The 18,743-nt window shown below is 41.3% G+C and overlaps 2 protein-coding genes across 4 annotated transcripts in view; one reads left to right on the forward strand and one right to left on the reverse strand.

The window, feature by feature from the left end:
• acsl6 (acyl-CoA synthetase long chain family member 6) overlaps window positions 1-18,743 on the forward strand; it is a 37,829-nt gene that overhangs the window by 2,686 nt on the left and 16,400 nt on the right. The window contains exons 2-5 of one of the 2 annotated variants that reach the window (XM_086012738.1): window positions 8,375-8,437; window positions 13,210-13,885; window positions 14,724-14,938; window positions 17,082-17,232. In XM_086012738.1, coding sequence (XP_085868864.1) covers window positions 14,936-14,938; window positions 17,082-17,232 — 154 coding nt within the window. In that variant the 5' untranslated portion in view covers window positions 8,375-8,437; window positions 13,210-13,885; window positions 14,724-14,935. Of the gene's footprint in view, window positions 1-8,374; window positions 8,438-13,209; window positions 13,886-14,723; window positions 14,939-17,028; window positions 17,233-18,743 lie in introns of those variants that run through there. The other variant, XM_086012739.1, reaches the window with a different exon arrangement.
• irf1b (interferon regulatory factor 1b) lies at window positions 8,830-13,801 on the reverse strand. 2 transcript variants are annotated; one of them, XM_086012754.1, is made up of 9 exons: window positions 13,637-13,801; window positions 13,197-13,290; window positions 12,072-12,171; window positions 11,831-11,992; window positions 11,716-11,747; window positions 10,723-10,996; window positions 10,093-10,115; window positions 9,881-9,989; window positions 8,830-9,534 (listed from the first exon to the last, which is right to left on the reverse strand). In XM_086012754.1, exons 2-9 carry the CDS (start codon window positions 13,281-13,283, stop codon window positions 9,398-9,400), a joined length of 924 nt encoding a protein of 307 aa, XP_085868880.1. In that variant the 5' UTR covers window positions 13,284-13,290; window positions 13,637-13,801; the 3' UTR covers window positions 8,830-9,397. The 2 variants fall into 2 exon arrangements, with proteins under 2 accessions (XP_085868880.1, XP_085868879.1); XM_086012753.1 differs by having other exon boundaries at window positions 8,830-9,500; window positions 13,637-13,799.

Consider the following 18,743-nt stretch of genomic DNA (forward strand, 5'->3'; position numbering starts at 1 on the left):
AGTTCTGCAGGAGCCTGATCCTGATCGTTTGAATCAGGTGTGTTGGACGAGGAAACCTCTAAGACATGCAGGAGGGCGTCCCCCGAGGACAGGAGTTTGACACCACTGGTTTAACACATGAATGTGCAATTAAAGAGGCAGACCCTCGTAAGGACAATCGGTTCAGATAATGGATGGAAAGACGGATGGATGGATGGATAGATGGATGGATCCGTTGAAGAAAGAAAGTTGGGATTTTAGACTGTGCCTGAAGGCAATAACGCCATAAATAAACAATTGAAAAAGATAGACGTATAGATCGTAGTGTTGTTCCGATACCGATACGATACCGCATTAAAACGCTGGTATCGGATTGGGTAGTACAAACAAATAAAACGCAGATGCCGGTTATCGATACTGGTATCATTATCTGAACGCAGGGCGCATATTTGACTTGACTGGACTTGACTTGAATTTGAGAGCCACATGCGGAAGGAAAATACGAGAGGCCTTATCCATTATTAGCGTTATTGGTCATCGGTCTACTTATGTCTAGTTTGGTGAAAAAGGTCGCTATAAGGACATACATCGCCACATTGGAGGCAGTTGCTTGGGGGGACTTTGATGCTATCGAGAGCCTGCAATTACTTTGGGGGCATGTCGGCTGGAACTTTGTCTCGTAGCAAAGTACGTTGCTTTTTTTTTGACAAAGTCCATCGATCACTAGTTTAATGGGGTAAAACGTTTTTCATGAAATGGTTTGTGTCCAGATAAACTCGTCTTTATGACCCGTCGAAGCTTTTCCAGCTCGCCCTAGTTTGCTAACTGCTAACAAAGAGACGAGTTTGTTTACAACACATCGCTCAGCAGAATGTTCTATAATGTTCCATCAACGTATATGAAATGTGTATACCTATATAATTAACAGATTCATGTTGAACAGCAGTGCGAACTAAATCTTGAATGAAAAGTAAAAAGAAAACAATAACTGATATAAAGTCATCAGATCATAACCTTGTATGTTGTGATGGTGTTAAATGGTCACGTTGAAGATTTGACAGCCATTGTGTGCGTCTGCTTTCAAACAACTTCGTTTTGGCCTCCGGTTAATTTGAATCACCGCCAGCCGGTCACAAAATAAAATCTCTAGTTGACCGATGTAACAGGAATTACCCCCTAGATGGCGCCAGAGTACGAAGAAAAAACAATGTTCTACTTAATCTAAAAGGAATGTGGATTAAGGAAGTGTTTTTCCTCCCTCCCACGATGCCTCAACAACCCCAAACTAGCATTTTTTATGTGCTTTGAATCTCATTTTCCAATTTATTTCGTGTATGCTTAACAGTGTGCTCGCGTAGTTTGCTACCAAAGTATTGATAAACTCTTAAAATAAACCCTTGTTGCCAAAAGTAAACCGCACAAAGAGATGCCTCACAAATACTCTTTTGTTTTTAATTTTCAGATCAACTTTATCACGCAAACATTCCTAGATACCGTTTAGGCGTGGCGTGAAGGCTGCTGGCCATGAGGCCCGTATGGATGTCACAATCCCGCCATGCAAATATTTGCACCTGCATACGCACTTTAGTTGCTGAAAATGGGATTAAAAGGCATAGGAGGTGTGTTTGGGTGTTTGTATTACTTCTGTATCAACTGCATGTGATCCTGACACACCGCGTTTAGAAAAGGTCCTTCCTTGTGAGCCTCCCAGGAATCGAGGTTGAACGAATAAACATCAAAACAATAGTCCTCGACATTATCTAATGACAGCCAATCCAAAAATTGTCAAGGATGCTCTGTTTGTTTATTTTTGTGGTTGCGTTGTTGTTGTTGTATTTGTTGCGCCCTACGTGGCGCTGAGGTCAGCAATGTAGTGCAGAAACTACAATTTGACAATATTATAAAGATACGTATCTAATATTATTTAAAGAAATAAATTGTAATGTGTGTGTGTGTTTTTTTTAAATAAACTTCTTTTTTTTTTAATATGAGTGTGTGCGTGAGCGTGTGTGTGCGTGCGTGTGTGTGTGTGTGGGTGTGTGCGTGTGTGTGTGTGTGTGTGTGATTTCTCAGCTCGAGGGAGCATTTCTTGGGAAATGGCTTTGGCGCGCCTGCTGCTGGCGCTGGAATCAGGCGTCCCCTGCTGGACAATATAATTACTGTTTGTTGCAAGTCATGTGACTTATCCTAAATCAGCCTGCTGCCTGAACCTTGCACGATGCTGTCCTCCGCACCCTTCCCCCCTTCTTACGTTGCGCATTCGTGATCCACCACTGATAGAAGATAGATAGATGGTGGTTGTTTGACAATGTTATAATATGGGCCAGAAACTTGTAGAATCATGCGGAATAAAGCAAACATCTTTTGACACATGTGAACTGGTTCTACAGGTTGCCGTCCTGTCTTCTTTATTTAAAAAAAATGTTTTTGTTGTAGCTGTTACCAGCGCGCACGCCTTGGGTTGATTGTCCAGCCAGACAAGGCGGGGAAAAAAAATTCCATTCGGCATTTATTCGTGCTGCATACAGGCTTTGACCTGGTTCACAGACCCAAATTTGACTGCCTAAGTGTTTTTTTTTTTTTTTTTTCCAAGGTGTGTGTATATATAAAATATGTATATCTATATATATATATGTGTGTGTGTATGTATATACTGGATGATTACTGGATGACAAAAGTAGAGGTACCATGCAGATAGTAACGAAGCCATCGTTACGAAGTTCAATCACCACATGCAACAGTTTGACAGCTAGTGAACAACTCTTCAAAAAAAGAGTCTTCAAGCTGTTTATTTTCACTCCTACTTTACTGTCCAACTAAATAAAAAAAACAAAGATAATTACACATTGTTTATTTAACCAAAGCAATTATGTGCTCGAAAAGTTTGCTATCTTAATGCTAGCACATGTTGCAAAACGCTAAAAATGAGCTAATTTAACTAGCATCAACGTAGCTGTGTGTTTGTTTTTGTACAATACTGTACTTTAATTATTTGGTCATAATGACCTCAAATTTTGTCTGCAACTGTAGCCATTTCGTAATCACATTTATGAACATTACAACACAACCTGGGAACCTGACCTATTTTGCGTGTATGTGATACCATGACGGATTTAGGGACGGAAGTCCGCTCTCTACTTGAGTGCCATTCGACTCATAAATATTGTTGTGTGGGAGTGTGTGCGCGTGCTGTCGGCTGTGCGGACAATTTACTTCCTGCGGTATCTGCAGCGTGACCTGTATACTCAAAAGAGCAAACTCCAGCCGTACAAAGCCGTCGTTCTTTTTTTCTCTAACTGGACGGAGCATTCATGAATCCTTTGATACTCGAGTATTCCCCAAGTTAACTGGCCAGGAGCCGCTTGGACTTTCTCTTCACATTTGTAAGCAATGGCACACCAAGACATTTTTAGAGACGCCCCTCCCTCCCAGGAAGGAAGCGAATAACAGACAATACCGGCAGTTGCTTTTTTATATTTACAGTCAAGGCGGGGTTAGAGCTCAAGCCCTGACTCGAATGGGGTGAGGGGATGAATAAATAAATTGGTGACAGATCATTTGATTTTGAAAAATCTTGACAATTACACCAATGAAGCTATAGCAAGGTCAGTTCGTCATTCACACCCCTGCTGTATCACATTATTTATTTATAGCAATCGTTTTATTGTTTTTTACTAGGGATGAACAATTTTGACACACACGCGGTCTTGACAATATCACACAGCAGCTCACCAGGACCCACCTCTTAATGGCACATTCAATGGATAGAAGAAGTAGAACCCCCCCCCCCCCTCGTTGAAATGGGGTTTGTGATATACTGGATAAAAATGAGACCCAGATAAGCAATTTCAAAAATATTTTCCATCATTAATGTGACCTATAACCTGTACAACTATGCAGTATATATTTTTGAGAGGGGAAGTAAAAGTAAAAGTGGTTGCACAAGTGTGCACACCCTCTTATAACTGGGGCTTTGGCTGTGTTCAGAATCAACCGCTTCCATTCAAACTCATGTATGTCGTTTGAACAGGGGTGTGTAGACTTTTTATATTCACTATCTGGTACACAGACACCACAAGGCATAGTATTTTCTATACATTTTATGCGTGCAGTTTGTTTTTTGTGTTTGCATATTTACTGTGTGTGTTTTATTCAACTGCGTAGACAGGGTAAAACTATGATAATTTATTCTTTGACATGGTCTCCTTATATAGTGGATTTTCTGTTGCTGGTGGGTCTGGAATGTTTCCACCAGCAATAAATAGGGGTTGACTGGGTCGCATTTTCTTTCTTCCTTTTTTAATTTTTACGTCATATCTTTTATTACATTCGCAGCCCGCTTAAAGTCTTAACGACCCTCTGTGTTCAAGATGATGTAACATTACACAAAGCTAGCCTGATTTTCTTTACCCGGAAACCAACCCACCGGCTCCCACCAGCAGGCACCCTGCCATCTCGCTAGAAAGTGCTGTTCAGCCCCTTCATCTTTGTACGTGTGTGTGCGTGTGTGTGTGTGTTTGTGTGAGTGAGTGTGTTTATTCCAGCATGGTTTTACTGATACGGGCAAATAAGGGCGGGGGTGAATTGCACCCATCAAAAAACTGTTTGTGTGCATGTGTGTGCGCCCTCCCATCTTTCTTGTCCCTTGCAGAAGCTTGAGCCGTTCCTCTAAATCATGTGACCTTCTGTCACTCCTCCTCCCTTTTGCTTCCTCTCTCTCGCTCTCATGCGTATAAATGCATATGCTCTCTGCCACACACGCGCACGCACACACACACATGCACCTGCACGCAACTTCATAGGCATATGACATCAGGCATTGAGAATGTATCACAATGTTTGTCTTGGTGAGACCAGAATGCTTAAACGACACAAGATGTTTCCTGAAGTTATGATAATAACATAATGGGATGGGATGCACTAGCAGCTTATGATAGCAGTAGCACTTAAACTCTTGCCTCTGTGGTATGGCTGAGCCATATGGCTTTAAAATAAGCATATTTTATTTACTGTAAATTACAGGTGCAACAACTAATTGACAACAAATTGATTATCAAATTGAACTAAAAATTCTCGTGTACTCACGAGAATTTTGTAAAACGCCGTAAAAAGGTAATGCTATTTAGTTCGCTGTGTTGTCATGAGAATTTAGTAAACATTTCTCCCCCAAAAATGTCACTCAATAGAAAACTGCATATCAAATTATTTTATGATCTTTTTTTTTGTTTTGTTGTTGGTGCAGACTTTCAATCTTTTTGAAGTGTTCCCCAAGATTCGAGTCGATATTTTCCCATGAGAAGTGGCGCCGCGTCCTGGCCGTAGGGAAGCACGCTGCCATGTTTCCTATAGCGTCTCTCTGGCTGTGCTCTTTCCACAACAGCTTTGCACATTTCCTGTAAACCAGCTGACCCGTTCTCACCGCTCACACCCGCGCAAACTTCAGACACTCCCACATAAACTTTGGCACTAGCCGTGAGCACTTCAATGTGAAATTTGCTATTTATGGAGTGTCAACCTTAAAGTGGAAGTCGACGCAAACATTTTTTTTCAAGTATATGTTCTATGCAAGCCCACTAGTTGAAACAGGGCATTCGGATAAATATTGCATTTGTGGAATAAGTGTTAATCCATTAACGACCAATCACGGATGACCTGTTTTCTGAATCTGAGCCGTGATTGGTCGTTGTGAGCAGTTGTGATGTCATTTTCAGTCGACAGGAGACAAAATGGCTAAAAACAGCAGAGCTGGCTAAAAACCAGTGGATTAACACTTATTCCACAAATGCAATATTTATCCGAATGCCCTGTTTCAACTAGTGGGCTTGCATAGAACATATACTTGAAAAAAAAATGTTTGCATCGACTTCCACTTTTGTTGGGTGTGATCGCCCTCGAGACCGAACATTGAATAGTTGGCTAATTAAACTGTGTCAGACTATACCGGGATTCTTACACATTCTTCCACTAGACCTTATCCAAGTTTTGGTTTCCTGCGACACTTTTTGTGGTGCGCAGGAGTCGTCGAGCCGCTGTGGATCGATGTCACATCTGTAGTAAAAATAAATCAAATTCATTTTGCCTGCCTTGAGGAATGAACAAGAGGTCTGGAATGGTTTTAGTGTGCTTCACAATGACCCATCAGAGCTTGCGGTCAAGTTAATGTGCAACCACTAACAAATGCTTTGCGTCAATAAAGCTTCAGCAATTGTCACGTAGCATTAAACAACCGGCATCTTTTTCCGTTCTTTTTTTGCAAAACGTAACATTTGTTTGCAGCCTTCATTTCCCACAAAGAAGACAAACTATTCATGTTGAGAATTCAGTACAAGAAAAGATTTAAGCCATGAGGTTTTTCCTTGTCGCTACTTTGAAAGTAAAGTGGAGCCTTGAGATGTGGTTCACCTGACTTCAGAGATTTTCAAGATATGACACTAAGCACAGAACACACATACCTTAGCCTGTAGTCCACTAGCTTAATGCTATATATATATATATATATATATATATATATATATATATATATGAGATATAGATATATAGAGATAGATAAAGTATATGAATGAAACATTTATACAGTATTCAGTGCTCACAGTACTTTATCCACTGCGAGGAGTTGATGCTTCTATACTGTACAGACCAAGGTTTCTATATTAACCAAAAACTCACAAAAAACTCCTCCAGAAAAAAGGCTACGTGAAATGGTTTTCTGTTGGAATAGTGACATGAAAATCAGGGCCATTTGTGTGGGGAGAGGTTATCGATATCAAGGAATCGTGACGTCTTTGTTGTCTATTTGGGGAAGGACTCAAGCCAGGACCGCCACTGAACGGTCGACTATCACAACTCCAGTTGAAGTTAACTGTAAAATTGACATTCAAAGCAAACAAGGATCAAAGATTGTATATTTAAACACCAAAATGTTGTCCCTTTGCCTAATAAAAATCTGCTAGCTTAATGCTAACAACACATCTAACAACTTGAGGGAGACACAGGGGACTAAAAGATACTGACAGATACAGTCTGAAGGTCTTTTAGGTGACTTTATTCTAGCTTTGAGTTTGCCTGTTTGAATATACAATGTGATGTAGGTCTTGAATTTGAGCAGGATTTTGCACATCGCTCTCAGATTTCCCACCAGCGTCGCTTCCTGTCAAAGGTGTCAAACAAAGTGCAGGCGGTAAGATGGTGTCCCCACAGCCGTACCTCTCACTTCATTATATTTAGGAAGCACCTATTGCATTTTGACATGTGAGAGGGCAAATATGGACTGTTTAACATGTCGACACCTGGATTTATCTGCAGCAATGCAACAGAGATCTTTCTGGGGATTTCAATGTGATGTTATTTAATCTAAAAATGAATAAAGACACACACTTAAGAGTTGAGTATACACCAGGAAATGCCGGGATGCTGACTTTGTTGAGTGGGGACTGGAGGGGGGGAGGTTTGTTTGGGGTGGAATTCAAATATTTCACAACAGTTTCCAAAAAAAAAAAAAGAAGAAGAAGCTGACTGGTGTGATCAACATTGCATTGTCCCTGTGGAAAGCACCAAAGACATTGCTCATCTTCTTCACTTCTTTATTTTTAGACCAGGCTGCTGTAAATGCTGAACAGTAATTAGTCACTCAATTTGAGTGGGAATGGCGTTAACATTTCATAACAATATTGGATGGAAAATTGGGGGGGGGGAAATCTGAAAAATACAAAAGTATTCAACTTTTTTTTTTAAAGACTATTGAGATAAAGTTAACATGTATGCACACTTTTCTGCACTGTCAATTTGAAATAAGAATCCGTTTTTCAATAAAGGACTGAAGGACTATGATTCAGATTCATCCATTTATCGAAAAATAAATCTACTGGTTATTCAATTATTCGAATAATTGTTGGTTGCAATCCTAGAAATAATATAAAAATATTGAACCAGATGTTAGAAATACAAAATTTAGACATTATGGTAATAAATATTCGATGACAAAAAGACAGTAGAAAATAATTACTGAAGATGTTAGGCATACATAGGGAAATATTGGGCAAAGAATGCATACAATCAACTCAAAAAAAGCTGACTCGTGGGGGAAGCACGGTGTGGTGTTCACAACGTACAAAAGGAAAGCACCAAACCATTGCTCTTCTTCTTCACGTCCTTAATTTAATACTAGGTTAGGCTAATTTAATTATTAAAATAAATTAATTAAAAGACATAATTACATTGACATTCAATGCACATTTAAAAAAAAACAACTCTTGATTTCATTTTGTAATTTGATAGGGTTTGTCATCATTAGATGAGGAGGTGAAAAAACGTCCTTTATTTTATTTACAAAGCTGTCTTTTTTAAATTAATATTATTAATAAATAAAATCTATGATTTTGTCCTTTTTTTCCGACAGGGAAACTCTCAGAATTGGACCACGGCTATTCCAGGTGACACGAGAAAAGGAGAGGTGGTAAAGGTCGGCTGAGAAAAAATGATGTACATTGATCTCTGAATAGTGTCAAAAGTGTACTTTTTGAAATAAAACCTCAAACAATATGTTTACTCAGAGTGGCCTGTATGATGGCTAGAAAAACAATATTATGTGAACATTTTCAGCGCTTAACCTCTGTTGTACGAATATTTTAAAACAATTTTCTAACGTTGTAGTTGCATGTATTTAAATTGGTCAGTGACCCAATGCTAATCTCGGTCCTTTTTATACAATAAACATTCTTAAAAGACTTTTCAATGTATTTGTCTTTCACAATTTGGAGTTTCACGTTTTTCACTGGACAATGACAATGAATTTGGGTTCTTGTAGTTTCTAAAGTTGTTCTATGTAAGGGGGAAAAAAAAAGTACTCTTCACTTGTATTTGTTTTCTTTTTATTAGAAAAAACACACAACAGACAACTATATACAGAAACATTTACAACTGTATGGAAAAAGTGTACGTTTGGGATTGTAGAGCTAAGGTTAAATGTCTGGCAACCACAGTCATAACAAAACCAAATGGGATCTTATTCCCCGTAATAACAGCTACTGATGTAAGATGATTGGGTGAAAACTGTTCCGAGGATGGACTGAACTAGCTGCACTCAGAAACGGAGGCGGATTTAGACTATTAGTCTACTGGCGTCCTTCATGTCAAAGTTCCTTCAAACGTTGCCTGGGGAGCTTGCAGTTATAGTAGTTAAAGGTGTAACCGGCATGAGAACCATAGAGCTTTGTGTGGCTGGAAGAAGCAGAACCAGAACATTTTTGCGCAACAGAGACACTTTGGACCTACAAATGCAATTTTTACAGAAAAATTCCTGAGAGTGCGCTCCTGTTTTAGTTTTAGTCGGCAAGGGCAGAACAGGGGGGGGATTCACATGATCAACGACGAGAGGCTCATAAAGTCCAATGAGGGACCATCGTCCGGTCCCGAACGGAAGCTATTGAATCCGAGGACACTCCAGGGGTCGTCCGCTGGCATGTTGAAGTCGGAGCTCAGCGTGGTGTACTGAGGCGCCAGCGACAGTTCGTCCATGTCCTCGGCTGTTCAAACAAGAGGGGGGCGCACAGTCACGACCTTGAAGGACACATTATAACCACAGAGTTCTACCTCAGAGATCCAGAGAACTACATTTCTAAATCAAAATCAATTGAGGACTACGTTGCCATTTTGATTAATTTAATTACAGTCAAACGTGATTCCACCGCTGGGCAAAAATGTAGCGACCGTAGCGTGGCCTGGTAGAGTAGCGAGCGATGCCGTGTGTGAGTGTCTGGGCGTGAGCCGTGGCCTACAGCACCTCCATATGTGTTTTACTGTTATCTAATTTGTGTGTTTAAATCACTGAAAAAAAAACACTTCGAAGCGAATCTCAGAATGCTTATTAGCACAAACGGGGCCATGACTGGCAAGCTTTGTTTACCTGAAGACTCACTCCACTGGCTCCCCGGACTGGTGCACGGGCTCAGGAGTGCCCTGATGTCGCAACTGTTCTTGAAGGTCAGCTCGTCTTTCTCCAGTTGCTGGCAAATCTAAAGAAGCAACGCTGGATTTTAGCATTCCTGCATCGTTTGTCTGTGGCCGGACGGTTTTTGAGGCGATGGAAAAACATGCCTGCTAGTGTACGTTGCTCACCTTCACAATGTCGTATTCGAACTCTGGAGGGCGATCGGTTGTGGAGGGTCAGGGGGAGAAACACAGACAGAAGATGGAATGAGCAAACACTTTTATTGTCTAACATTGTGCCCAAAAGTAGAACCAAATGGAACATTTAGAAAGGTTGAGGCATACAGGGAGAAGAGATAGCGAGGATAGGGAACTTGACAATAATTGGGGTCAACGGCCCGGAGCAATGGTTAGTGTAGTAGTAAGGAGGTGAAAAAACAGATCCAAGGGGTGGATTGGAAGTGTCAGGTATGTTATGTGATAGGTTAGTCTCTTCTAGCTTGAAGAAAGGGTTTATAAGACCGCGGTGAGCCGTGCTGGCCATCGTCTACGGCTAAGAGGCAGCGGCACTGAAGACAAAACAGGAAAGAAAGAGAGCTAAAGGTGGCGAAAGTGACGACCAAGGTTAGATGTTTTGGAGACGAGGTTAGAGAGGGCCAGGCACGTCCGGTGAAGAGATAGTGAGTATATTGGTATAAGGACAATGAGGATAGCGATGACAGGCAAGAGAGCTCGAGGAAGACCAAAGACAAGGCTCGATCCATGTACTGAGGGAAGACGTGAGGACAGTTGAGACGAGCCGGAAGATTGTGGCCTTACCGGAGCTGCGCTCGGGTGAAACTTGAAATCTGTCTTCGAAGCTGCCGGACAGGTCATTTCCCAGCCCAATCATAGCGATGTCTGAAAAGGAATCCCCCCATGGCTCTGGGTCGTCCGTCCGACTCCTTAGGCGCTCCCCGCCGCCTTGCAAGTCCAGGCACACGGTGCTGTCCACCACGTTCTCCTGAGCGGACGCCAGGTCGTCATGCAGCTGAGATGTGTCAAGCGGCGACTGGGTATCGCTGTAGTCTGTGTCCTCTGCCGCAATCCTGACCTGCGGGAAGGAGTCTGCGGTGAGATCCAAGCTGGCGTGTTGGCAAAGTCACTACCTACGCTGCTAACTCCTGATAACATATTCCGTTTCCTGGGCTCAAAAAGGTGCCAGTACGTTTCTGTAAAAGTATCACGGGTACGAGGAGTCGCCGGGTTCATTCAAGATCATTTGGGCCGTTTTCCCTGATCAAAACAGTGCAGGTATGCTCCTGTAAAAGTATCAACGGTACGAGGAGTCCGAGGTGAGATGTCCATCGGCGTGTGGTGACTAGGTTGCCGACTGCCTGGTTATCTGGATTTAGGGACAAACGAGTGTATCAACGAGCTGATTAGGAATTGGAGATGGCGTGTGGTAAAGGTCCATTTATTGCATGGGAATGGGTTGTTGACTCATGGGAAATTCGTATCTTAGGTCTAAAAGGTGTATCAAGATCAAGACTTGGTTCGGTCTGAGGTGGGATCCGGGCTAGCATGTGCTAAGTTGTTTACTCGTTGTCATTTGGAGACTGGGTCAAAACGGTGTATGAAGGGCAAAGGGCGTTGCGGGGTAATTAGGAGAGAGATATCGAATATCCGCGTGGTAGTCGGACCTTGGATCGAAAAGGTGTCATGTTGAAAAGCAGAATCCGAGGGTACCACCGCACTTATTAGGACATTCGAACTATTGCTTGCTCAGGTGTAGTAAAATATGGCTCATAAAACCTCGGCGAGAGCATTTACCTGCTTCCTGGACTTTGCTTTCTCTCGTTTTGCTGAAAGGGAACAAAAGAGTCGAGACGTTAATTTTTCGCTCAGTCGGAAACGAGCCTGAGGGGATGGTGTCAAATGAGCCCACCTCTCTGTTTCTGGGGCAGCATACGGAAGACTCGCATGGCCAACTGGCCCTTGTTGACGCTCTTGTCCTTCACTTCCTCGATGTCGGGCAGCGAGTTCATGGCACAGCGGAAGTTGGCCTTCCAGGTCTTGGCGTCGTGGGGGTCACCCTCCACGTATTTCCCTGTAAAAGGGTTTTTACCCACAATCAGGCTTAACAGTCCAGCGTGCCAGCCAAGGTGTGGGCGCAGGTCTCAGCTCACCTGTGTGGATGGCCCACTTCTTGAACAGGCAAGCGTCCTTGTCCATGTCCCAGCCATGGCGAGCTGCGTGCTTCCAAGGAATGGAGAACATGGTCTTCTCCTGGAATAGAATAGCATTTAGTCATGGAGTGTGGACCACGATTTGTGCACATTTTTTTTTTGTGCCTATATTGTTCCTCTCCATCCGATATTTTCTTTGTAAGGATCACTGGTAGTGTATTGATACATTCGCCTGACTTTGATGCAGGCAGTTTCACACAATTTCCAGCTCACTTCAGCTCTAAGTTTATCAATAATAGGGTCTGACCGATATAATTTCTTCAGGTCGATGCTGGTTCCAATATTTGGCAGAATAAAATTCTAATAACCAATTAATTGGGTGATGAATTAGAAATATAAATATAGAAATATATATAAGGACTAAAATAATCTAATGTTTTCTTTGGTACCTTAGAACGCTTTCAACAATATAGATATGAATTACAGGCAGAGGGTTTGACTGTTTCACATGACTTTGTCTTTTAGTATTTGTTTAACTGTACAACTGAGAGAAAAATTGGCAGCTTTTGTTAGCGGGTATTTGAATGCCTTATCTTTATCCTATGTTGTAATGTGTTGATGTGTAACAAAAAAATCGCCGTTTTTTGCTGATTTTTAAAATGGCTAATGTTTGCAAATACAATTTGATGCACACATCTTATTTTAGCTAACTTTGGGCTGTATTGTGGCCACTTTTGGCTCCTATTAAAACTGCACTCTACAAAAAATGTACAACCTGGATAGAATGAGAAAACTTAAGTAAAATACATTTCATAGACTTACAATTTTTACACCAGGGAGCAATTTCATGTGAATTTTCCATTAGATTTTAAAACGTGGAGACGCCCCCTGCTGACCTTGGAGAAGAATTACACTTTAATCGATGCGATTCGCAATACGTATAAGAAAAAGTTGGTACTGAGAATAGTAAATACATGTTTTTCTTTTTTTAAAGGTTGTTTTCCAAACTGCGCAATGTGCAAAAAAAAACCCGGGAAAATTCAAATGAAAAGTAATGACAAGTACTATGTGAGTAGCAGCAGAAATGTTTGTGCAGGCTGAAAAAGAGTAACAAGAACACCTCACCTTATCCACCCAGACCAGACCGGAGATGCTTTTGGACTCGATCATTTTCTCCAGCCACGGCCGCATCTTCATCCTGGACACCGGCATGTTGGACCTAGAAAAACCATCAGGGGAGTGACTTCAATTTGTATTTATATCATACAGGCTGTGCAAGCTGGAATAAAGCAACGACACCCCCACACCCACAAACACCACGTCGTGGATTTATTGCCTATCGCTTGTCATAGTGGGAGTGCACCGGTAGGTCATGGCCACGACGTGCAGAGGAGATGACTTGAAGCACTCATTGAGACTTAGTTTTGTCTTAGAAGCACATTGTCAACACTTCAAAGTCATACAATGTGCGCGAAAAAGTGCATTACAACATATTCTAATCCATTCAAATAACTATTAAATTACACTCAAGTACGCGTAGCAATTTAAGATGCGTGTCCACTTACAAGGTCTTCTATGATCACCGGTAATGATGGAAAAGTAGAAAAATATAATCCCAAATAGAAGTTTTTGTTCCAGAAGTGTTTCTCCTGCGACTCCTTATTCTTCTTCTCTTCTTCTTGTCTAAGTCAAACTAAAGTGCCTTCTGCAACAGCGGGCCTCTTTTAAAGGACGACTAAGGCTGGTAATCCCCGCCTGACTGAGAGGTAGTGAGTGCACTGCAAAAAGTGTCCATCCCGCTGCAAAGAAAAATGGTACGTTACATCGTGTTTATGGCATAAAATGCCTGTAAAAATGAATAATTTCCCTTTCCTTGGAGGCTTTGTGTTATAAATCACCAATGTGTCTCAAACCGGCGACACAGCGAGACAAAAAGGCAAATTTGCACCCGCATTTGTATTATTTTATTTCACAAAGCCAATTTTACTCGCACGTTGACATGTAAACATTTTTATTCGAGTGCAAATACACCCAGGAGTGCAAAACAAAGAATCCTACGGTGATATTGCAAAGGTTCATCCTTCTTTGTGCATTCATTTCTCTTTTTTTTCACTTTAGAGCCTTATTGCGTCCGAGCACTTTTTACAGCGTGTAACGCATGCGCAATGCCGCGCTGCCTTCAGCGAAATCACGTGATCGAAAAGACAAAAAAGTCGACGCTGATTCAGGGGTGCATGACTTTTTTTGCTGTAGTGTATTAAGTTAACGCAACCGTATTACTTTCAAATAGGAGTTCTTTATTTATTTTGTCAACATAATTGGGTTCAGTTAATATCTATGTGTGGAATTGTAATTGGAATATGTCATGTTGTCGCGTGTGAAAATGGGGCGACTCGATTAGGTCCAATTTGATTTATAAATTTCCTTTCATGATGGTGGTTGTGAAATAATACTGAATAATTGAACTGAACTATTATATATATATGTATATATATATATATATATATATATAAGGACTAAAATAATGTATTCTTTGGTACCGTAGAGCGCTTTCAACAATATAGATATGAATTACAGGCAGAGGGTTTGACTGTTTCACATGACTTTGTCTTTTAGTATTTGTTTAACTTTACAACATTTTTTTTTAAACAGCATCAAAGCAGATTCCAAAGTCCACCCACTCTATGGCGGCATCGTCATGATCATCATCATCATCATCATCATTATATCATCATCCTCAACTGGTAAACAAGTCTGGCGAGGAGAAGCCGAGCGCCTTCACCGAAATGGTGTAGGGACTTAAGTGGCCGCTGGAGGGAGCCAGTGAAGAAGAAGAGCCAGAAAGAAGATAGTGTCTCCGGCCTATGGTAACACCCGCGACACGAGCGTATGGCGCTCGCGCACGTGTCCCGGTCCTTTTGGGGCTTCCCGGGAGGACGGTCGAATCCAGTGAGCGCGCACGCATGCGCGTCCATTTGAGTTGATGGGAGTTCCATGTACTTTTCCAGGTGGTTTCTGACAACCCTGACATCATCCCTTGGATTTTCCCACTTTGTTGGCATGTGTGTGTGTGGGGGTGTGGGATGCGTGTGTGTGCATTTGCGTCTGTGTGTGGGCGTGTACGTGTGCGCGTGGGTGCGTGTGTTTGTCGTTGCGGGTGTGGAAGAGGGGAGGAGGAGAGACAAAATAAAGGCAGGATGGAAGTCAGATGACTTTCCAGAAAACCCTGAGTGAGTGAGTGAGTGAGTGAGTGAGTGAGTGAGTGAGTGAGTGAGTGAGTGAGTGAGTGAGTGAGTGAGTGTGAGAGTACGTTTGTGTCTGCAATTTGAGTTTATGTAAGAGAGTGTTTTTGTGTATGAGTGCTTTTGTGAGAGAGTGTTGAGGTGGGAGGGAGTTGTGAGAGTCTTTGAGGTGGTGTGTGTGATGTGCAATTGTGTGAGAGAATGTGCGTGTGTGATAGAGCGAGAGTGTGTGTGACTTTGTGAATCAGAGAAAATGGTTGTTTCTGAGTTTATGTAAGAGAGAGCGAATGTGTCTGTGTGCCTGTGCCTGAGAGCACTTGTGTGTGTTTGTACAAGAGTGACAAAGTGTAGGCTACAGTGTGTGTGTGTATGTATGATTGTGAGAGGGGGTGTGTTTTTGAGTGTGTGAGAGAGTATGTTTGTGTCTGTTCAGATTATGTGAGTGTGAGAAACCTTGAGAAGGGACCACAGATGGGGAATCCCCCTTTCAGGACAATCAGGGTGCAATGGGTGCCGAGTGGGCAATATTGAACACAAACAAGTTATTGCGCGGGGCGGTACGGTGGTCGACTGGTTAGCACGTCCGCCTCACAGTTCAAAGGTCGTTGGTTCGATCCCTGCTCCGGCCTCCCTGTGTGGAATCTGCATGTTCTCCCCGTGCCTGCGTGGGTTTTGTCCGGGTACACCGGTTTCCTCCCACATTCCAAAAACATACATAGTAAGTTCATTGGACACTCTAAATTGCCCCTAGGTATGATTGTGTGTTTGTTTGTCTCTGTGTGCTCTGCGATTGGCTGGCAACCAATTCAGGGTGTCCCCCGCCTACTGCCTGAAGACATCTGGGATAGGCTCCAGCACACCCGCGAACCTTGTGAGGACAAGCGGTATAGACAATGGATGGATGGAAGTTATTGCGCTTTTCTTACCTTCTTGAATTACCCAAATAATAAATTCAGAAGACACCGAATATGTATTTTGACAATGTTTAATATTTAATGACCAAGACTTATTTGAATTTTGAATCCTAAATCAATAAAACAAATTTAATTAATGTTTTATTCCCAGAAAAAAATCTGATATTCAATAGACAAAATATTTATTGTTGCATTATTAGAAAAATGTAATTAGAATGTTTTTTCCATTTATTTAAAAAAATAAAATAATAATTAATTAATTACATAATAATAATGATGATAACAATAATAATAATAATACATTAGATTGATTTCAATTTTACAAACCAAAAGAAAATGTTTCAATGAACAAGCTATTTATTTAAATATTAAGTCTCACATTTTATCCATTTATTTCATTAGTTCCACAAATGTTCACAATTATTTTACTCAATATTTATGTTTGATGTATAAATACATACTGTATATAAAAGTTCACAAGCAAATAAAACTTGTATTCAACAATAATTTTCATCATTTACATCTTGATTCTCGCTCTGACTTCCTGTCTCCATCCATACATCAGCCCACCTGGAGGGGTTACTTCAGTTCAGTGGGCGTGGCTTGCTGACCGTGACGCAACGTTGCCCCATACCAGTGACGTAGCACCCCCCCCCCTGCACGCCCCCCCCCCTACTCCTTGCAAATAAACGCTTCCAACACCAAATAATGCTTATTGTTCGTAACATTTAACACGTCTATTCCACTCATGGTCTATTTGACATCAAGGAGATGAGCTGCATTGCACTGCCTTGACTCCACCACCACTACAGCCCCCCTCCCCCTCTCCTCCCCCCTCCCTCCCTAATCTCCAGATTGCCGGTGCCTCTTTGCAGCAAGCAAGCAAGCAAGCAAGCAAGCATCCAGTCCAGTCCACGGCCGCCGCACCCGGGACCCCCCCGCGTCCACATGAGACAGACATGCTCGCCTTCGTGCTGGTGTCCGGCTCGCTGTGGATCCTTTTGGGTGAGTCCTATCATCACCATTCTTTCTAATAATCAGAATTTGTCTTCCCCCTTCATTCACCTTCATGCATTTTTTTAAGGGGAGGGGGCGACGGGTGACGCACAAGGCCGGCCGCGTGCGTCATTCATTGCTTTTTTGGGCATTTAATTCATGCATTGTTCATTTATTTTGAACCGAAAGGACCATGAGTCATATAGGACGGATTTATGGTGAGATGCTAAGCTAACTGAGATGCTAGTGGCATTGGGTGATACGACATCAAAGGTCAGTCATGCTTATTATTTGTACTCTAGAAATGGATGGATGCATCGTGCGCGTGCGTTAAAAGTGCACGAACGAGGTTATTCGGCTCGTTTTAATGTCCTCCGCCATGCCTCACAGAGATGGAGGGGAGGGGGAGGAAGGGCGAGGGTGGTGGGGGGCTGAGGGTATGACGTCGAGGCCCAAGATGATTGGACGACAAAGCGGGAGCTCTCCACGCGAGAGGTGGTGCTGGAAAAAAAGGCGGGGGTGGGGGTGCATAGGGGTGAGTGCAAGGGAGACACTTTATTAGGGACACCCACAGCACTTGGGACGCTTGGACCGCTTCTAAAAATATTAGGAACAGTGACATGTGAAAGTATTGTTCTATGTGAATGTATTTTCTTGTAATTTTCCACTTGTGTTTTTTTTTTTACATATGTATTTAAGTTTTAGATAGTCTGTGAGTTAGCATAAAGGTTTGAATCATCATTTTATAATATCATCTCTTAACGTGTTTGATTAAAAAAAATATTGTTGTTGTTCGTTTCTATTCTAATTTCTGATTCATTTTAAAACTAATAAACATTAAATTTAAAAAATGTTAAAATATATAATATATTATGAAATAAGATACTGTGTGCAAAATAATTGGTAATTAAAATAATTTCGTAATTATTTACGACATATTATTGTACCTAATAAAACGTCTTGTTAAAAGCCAATCAAAAAATAGGGACCTCATAGTAAATAATTAAAATAAAGAAATGCATTATTCATATTTTTAATAATATTCTTTCAAACTAAATATTCATTTAAAAAATCATACAGCTATTATGTTGTGTCACAAGGTGAAAAACAGCCAATTAAAAAAAAGAGAAAAAAAATCACCACTTGGATTGTGTAATGCAACATTATGGCATAACATATTCTTACATGTTATAAGCGGTATATATAATGGATGGATGGATGGATAATTATTTAAGCAATCGGTCGTAATTTTACAAGAACAATGTTGCTTGTATCTTGAAATACAAATTAAACTAAAATGAAAATTTGCAAACAAAGTTCTAAAAAATAAAATTTATGCAAATGTGTTGCACTCAAAAGTTAAATACAACAGAACTGTATAAATGGATTAAAAGCAAGTTTAAGTCACTATAGCGAATTCAGTAATTCTTTCACGTACCACTAGAGGGAGCCCATGTAGACACTTTGAGTATCACTACTCTTAGTGGACTAGCATATTCTCGGAAAAATGCGCCTTTTGC

This window comes from Filicampus tigris, chromosome 17, assembly GCF_054856515.1.
Source record: "Filicampus tigris isolate MCC_2025a chromosome 17, RoL_Ftig_1.0, whole genome shotgun sequence".
NCBI lineage: Eukaryota > Metazoa > Chordata > Actinopteri > Syngnathiformes > Syngnathidae > Filicampus > Filicampus tigris.

Bases quoted from the DNA above. Each gene is read 5' to 3' on its own strand.
- irf1b (XM_086012753.1), bottom strand. From the start codon at position 13,283: ATGCCGGTGTCCAGGATGAAGATGCGGCCGTGGCTGGAGAAAATGATC. The intron at 12,172-13,196 runs GTGAGGTGTTCT...ATTCTATTCCAG, and splicing joins GTCTGGTCTGGGTGGATAAG to GAGAAGACCATGTTCTCCAT. The intron at 10,116-10,722 runs GTAAGGCCACAA...ATCGCCCTCCAG, and splicing joins TTCACCCGAGCGCAGCTCCG to AGTTCGAATACGACATTGTG.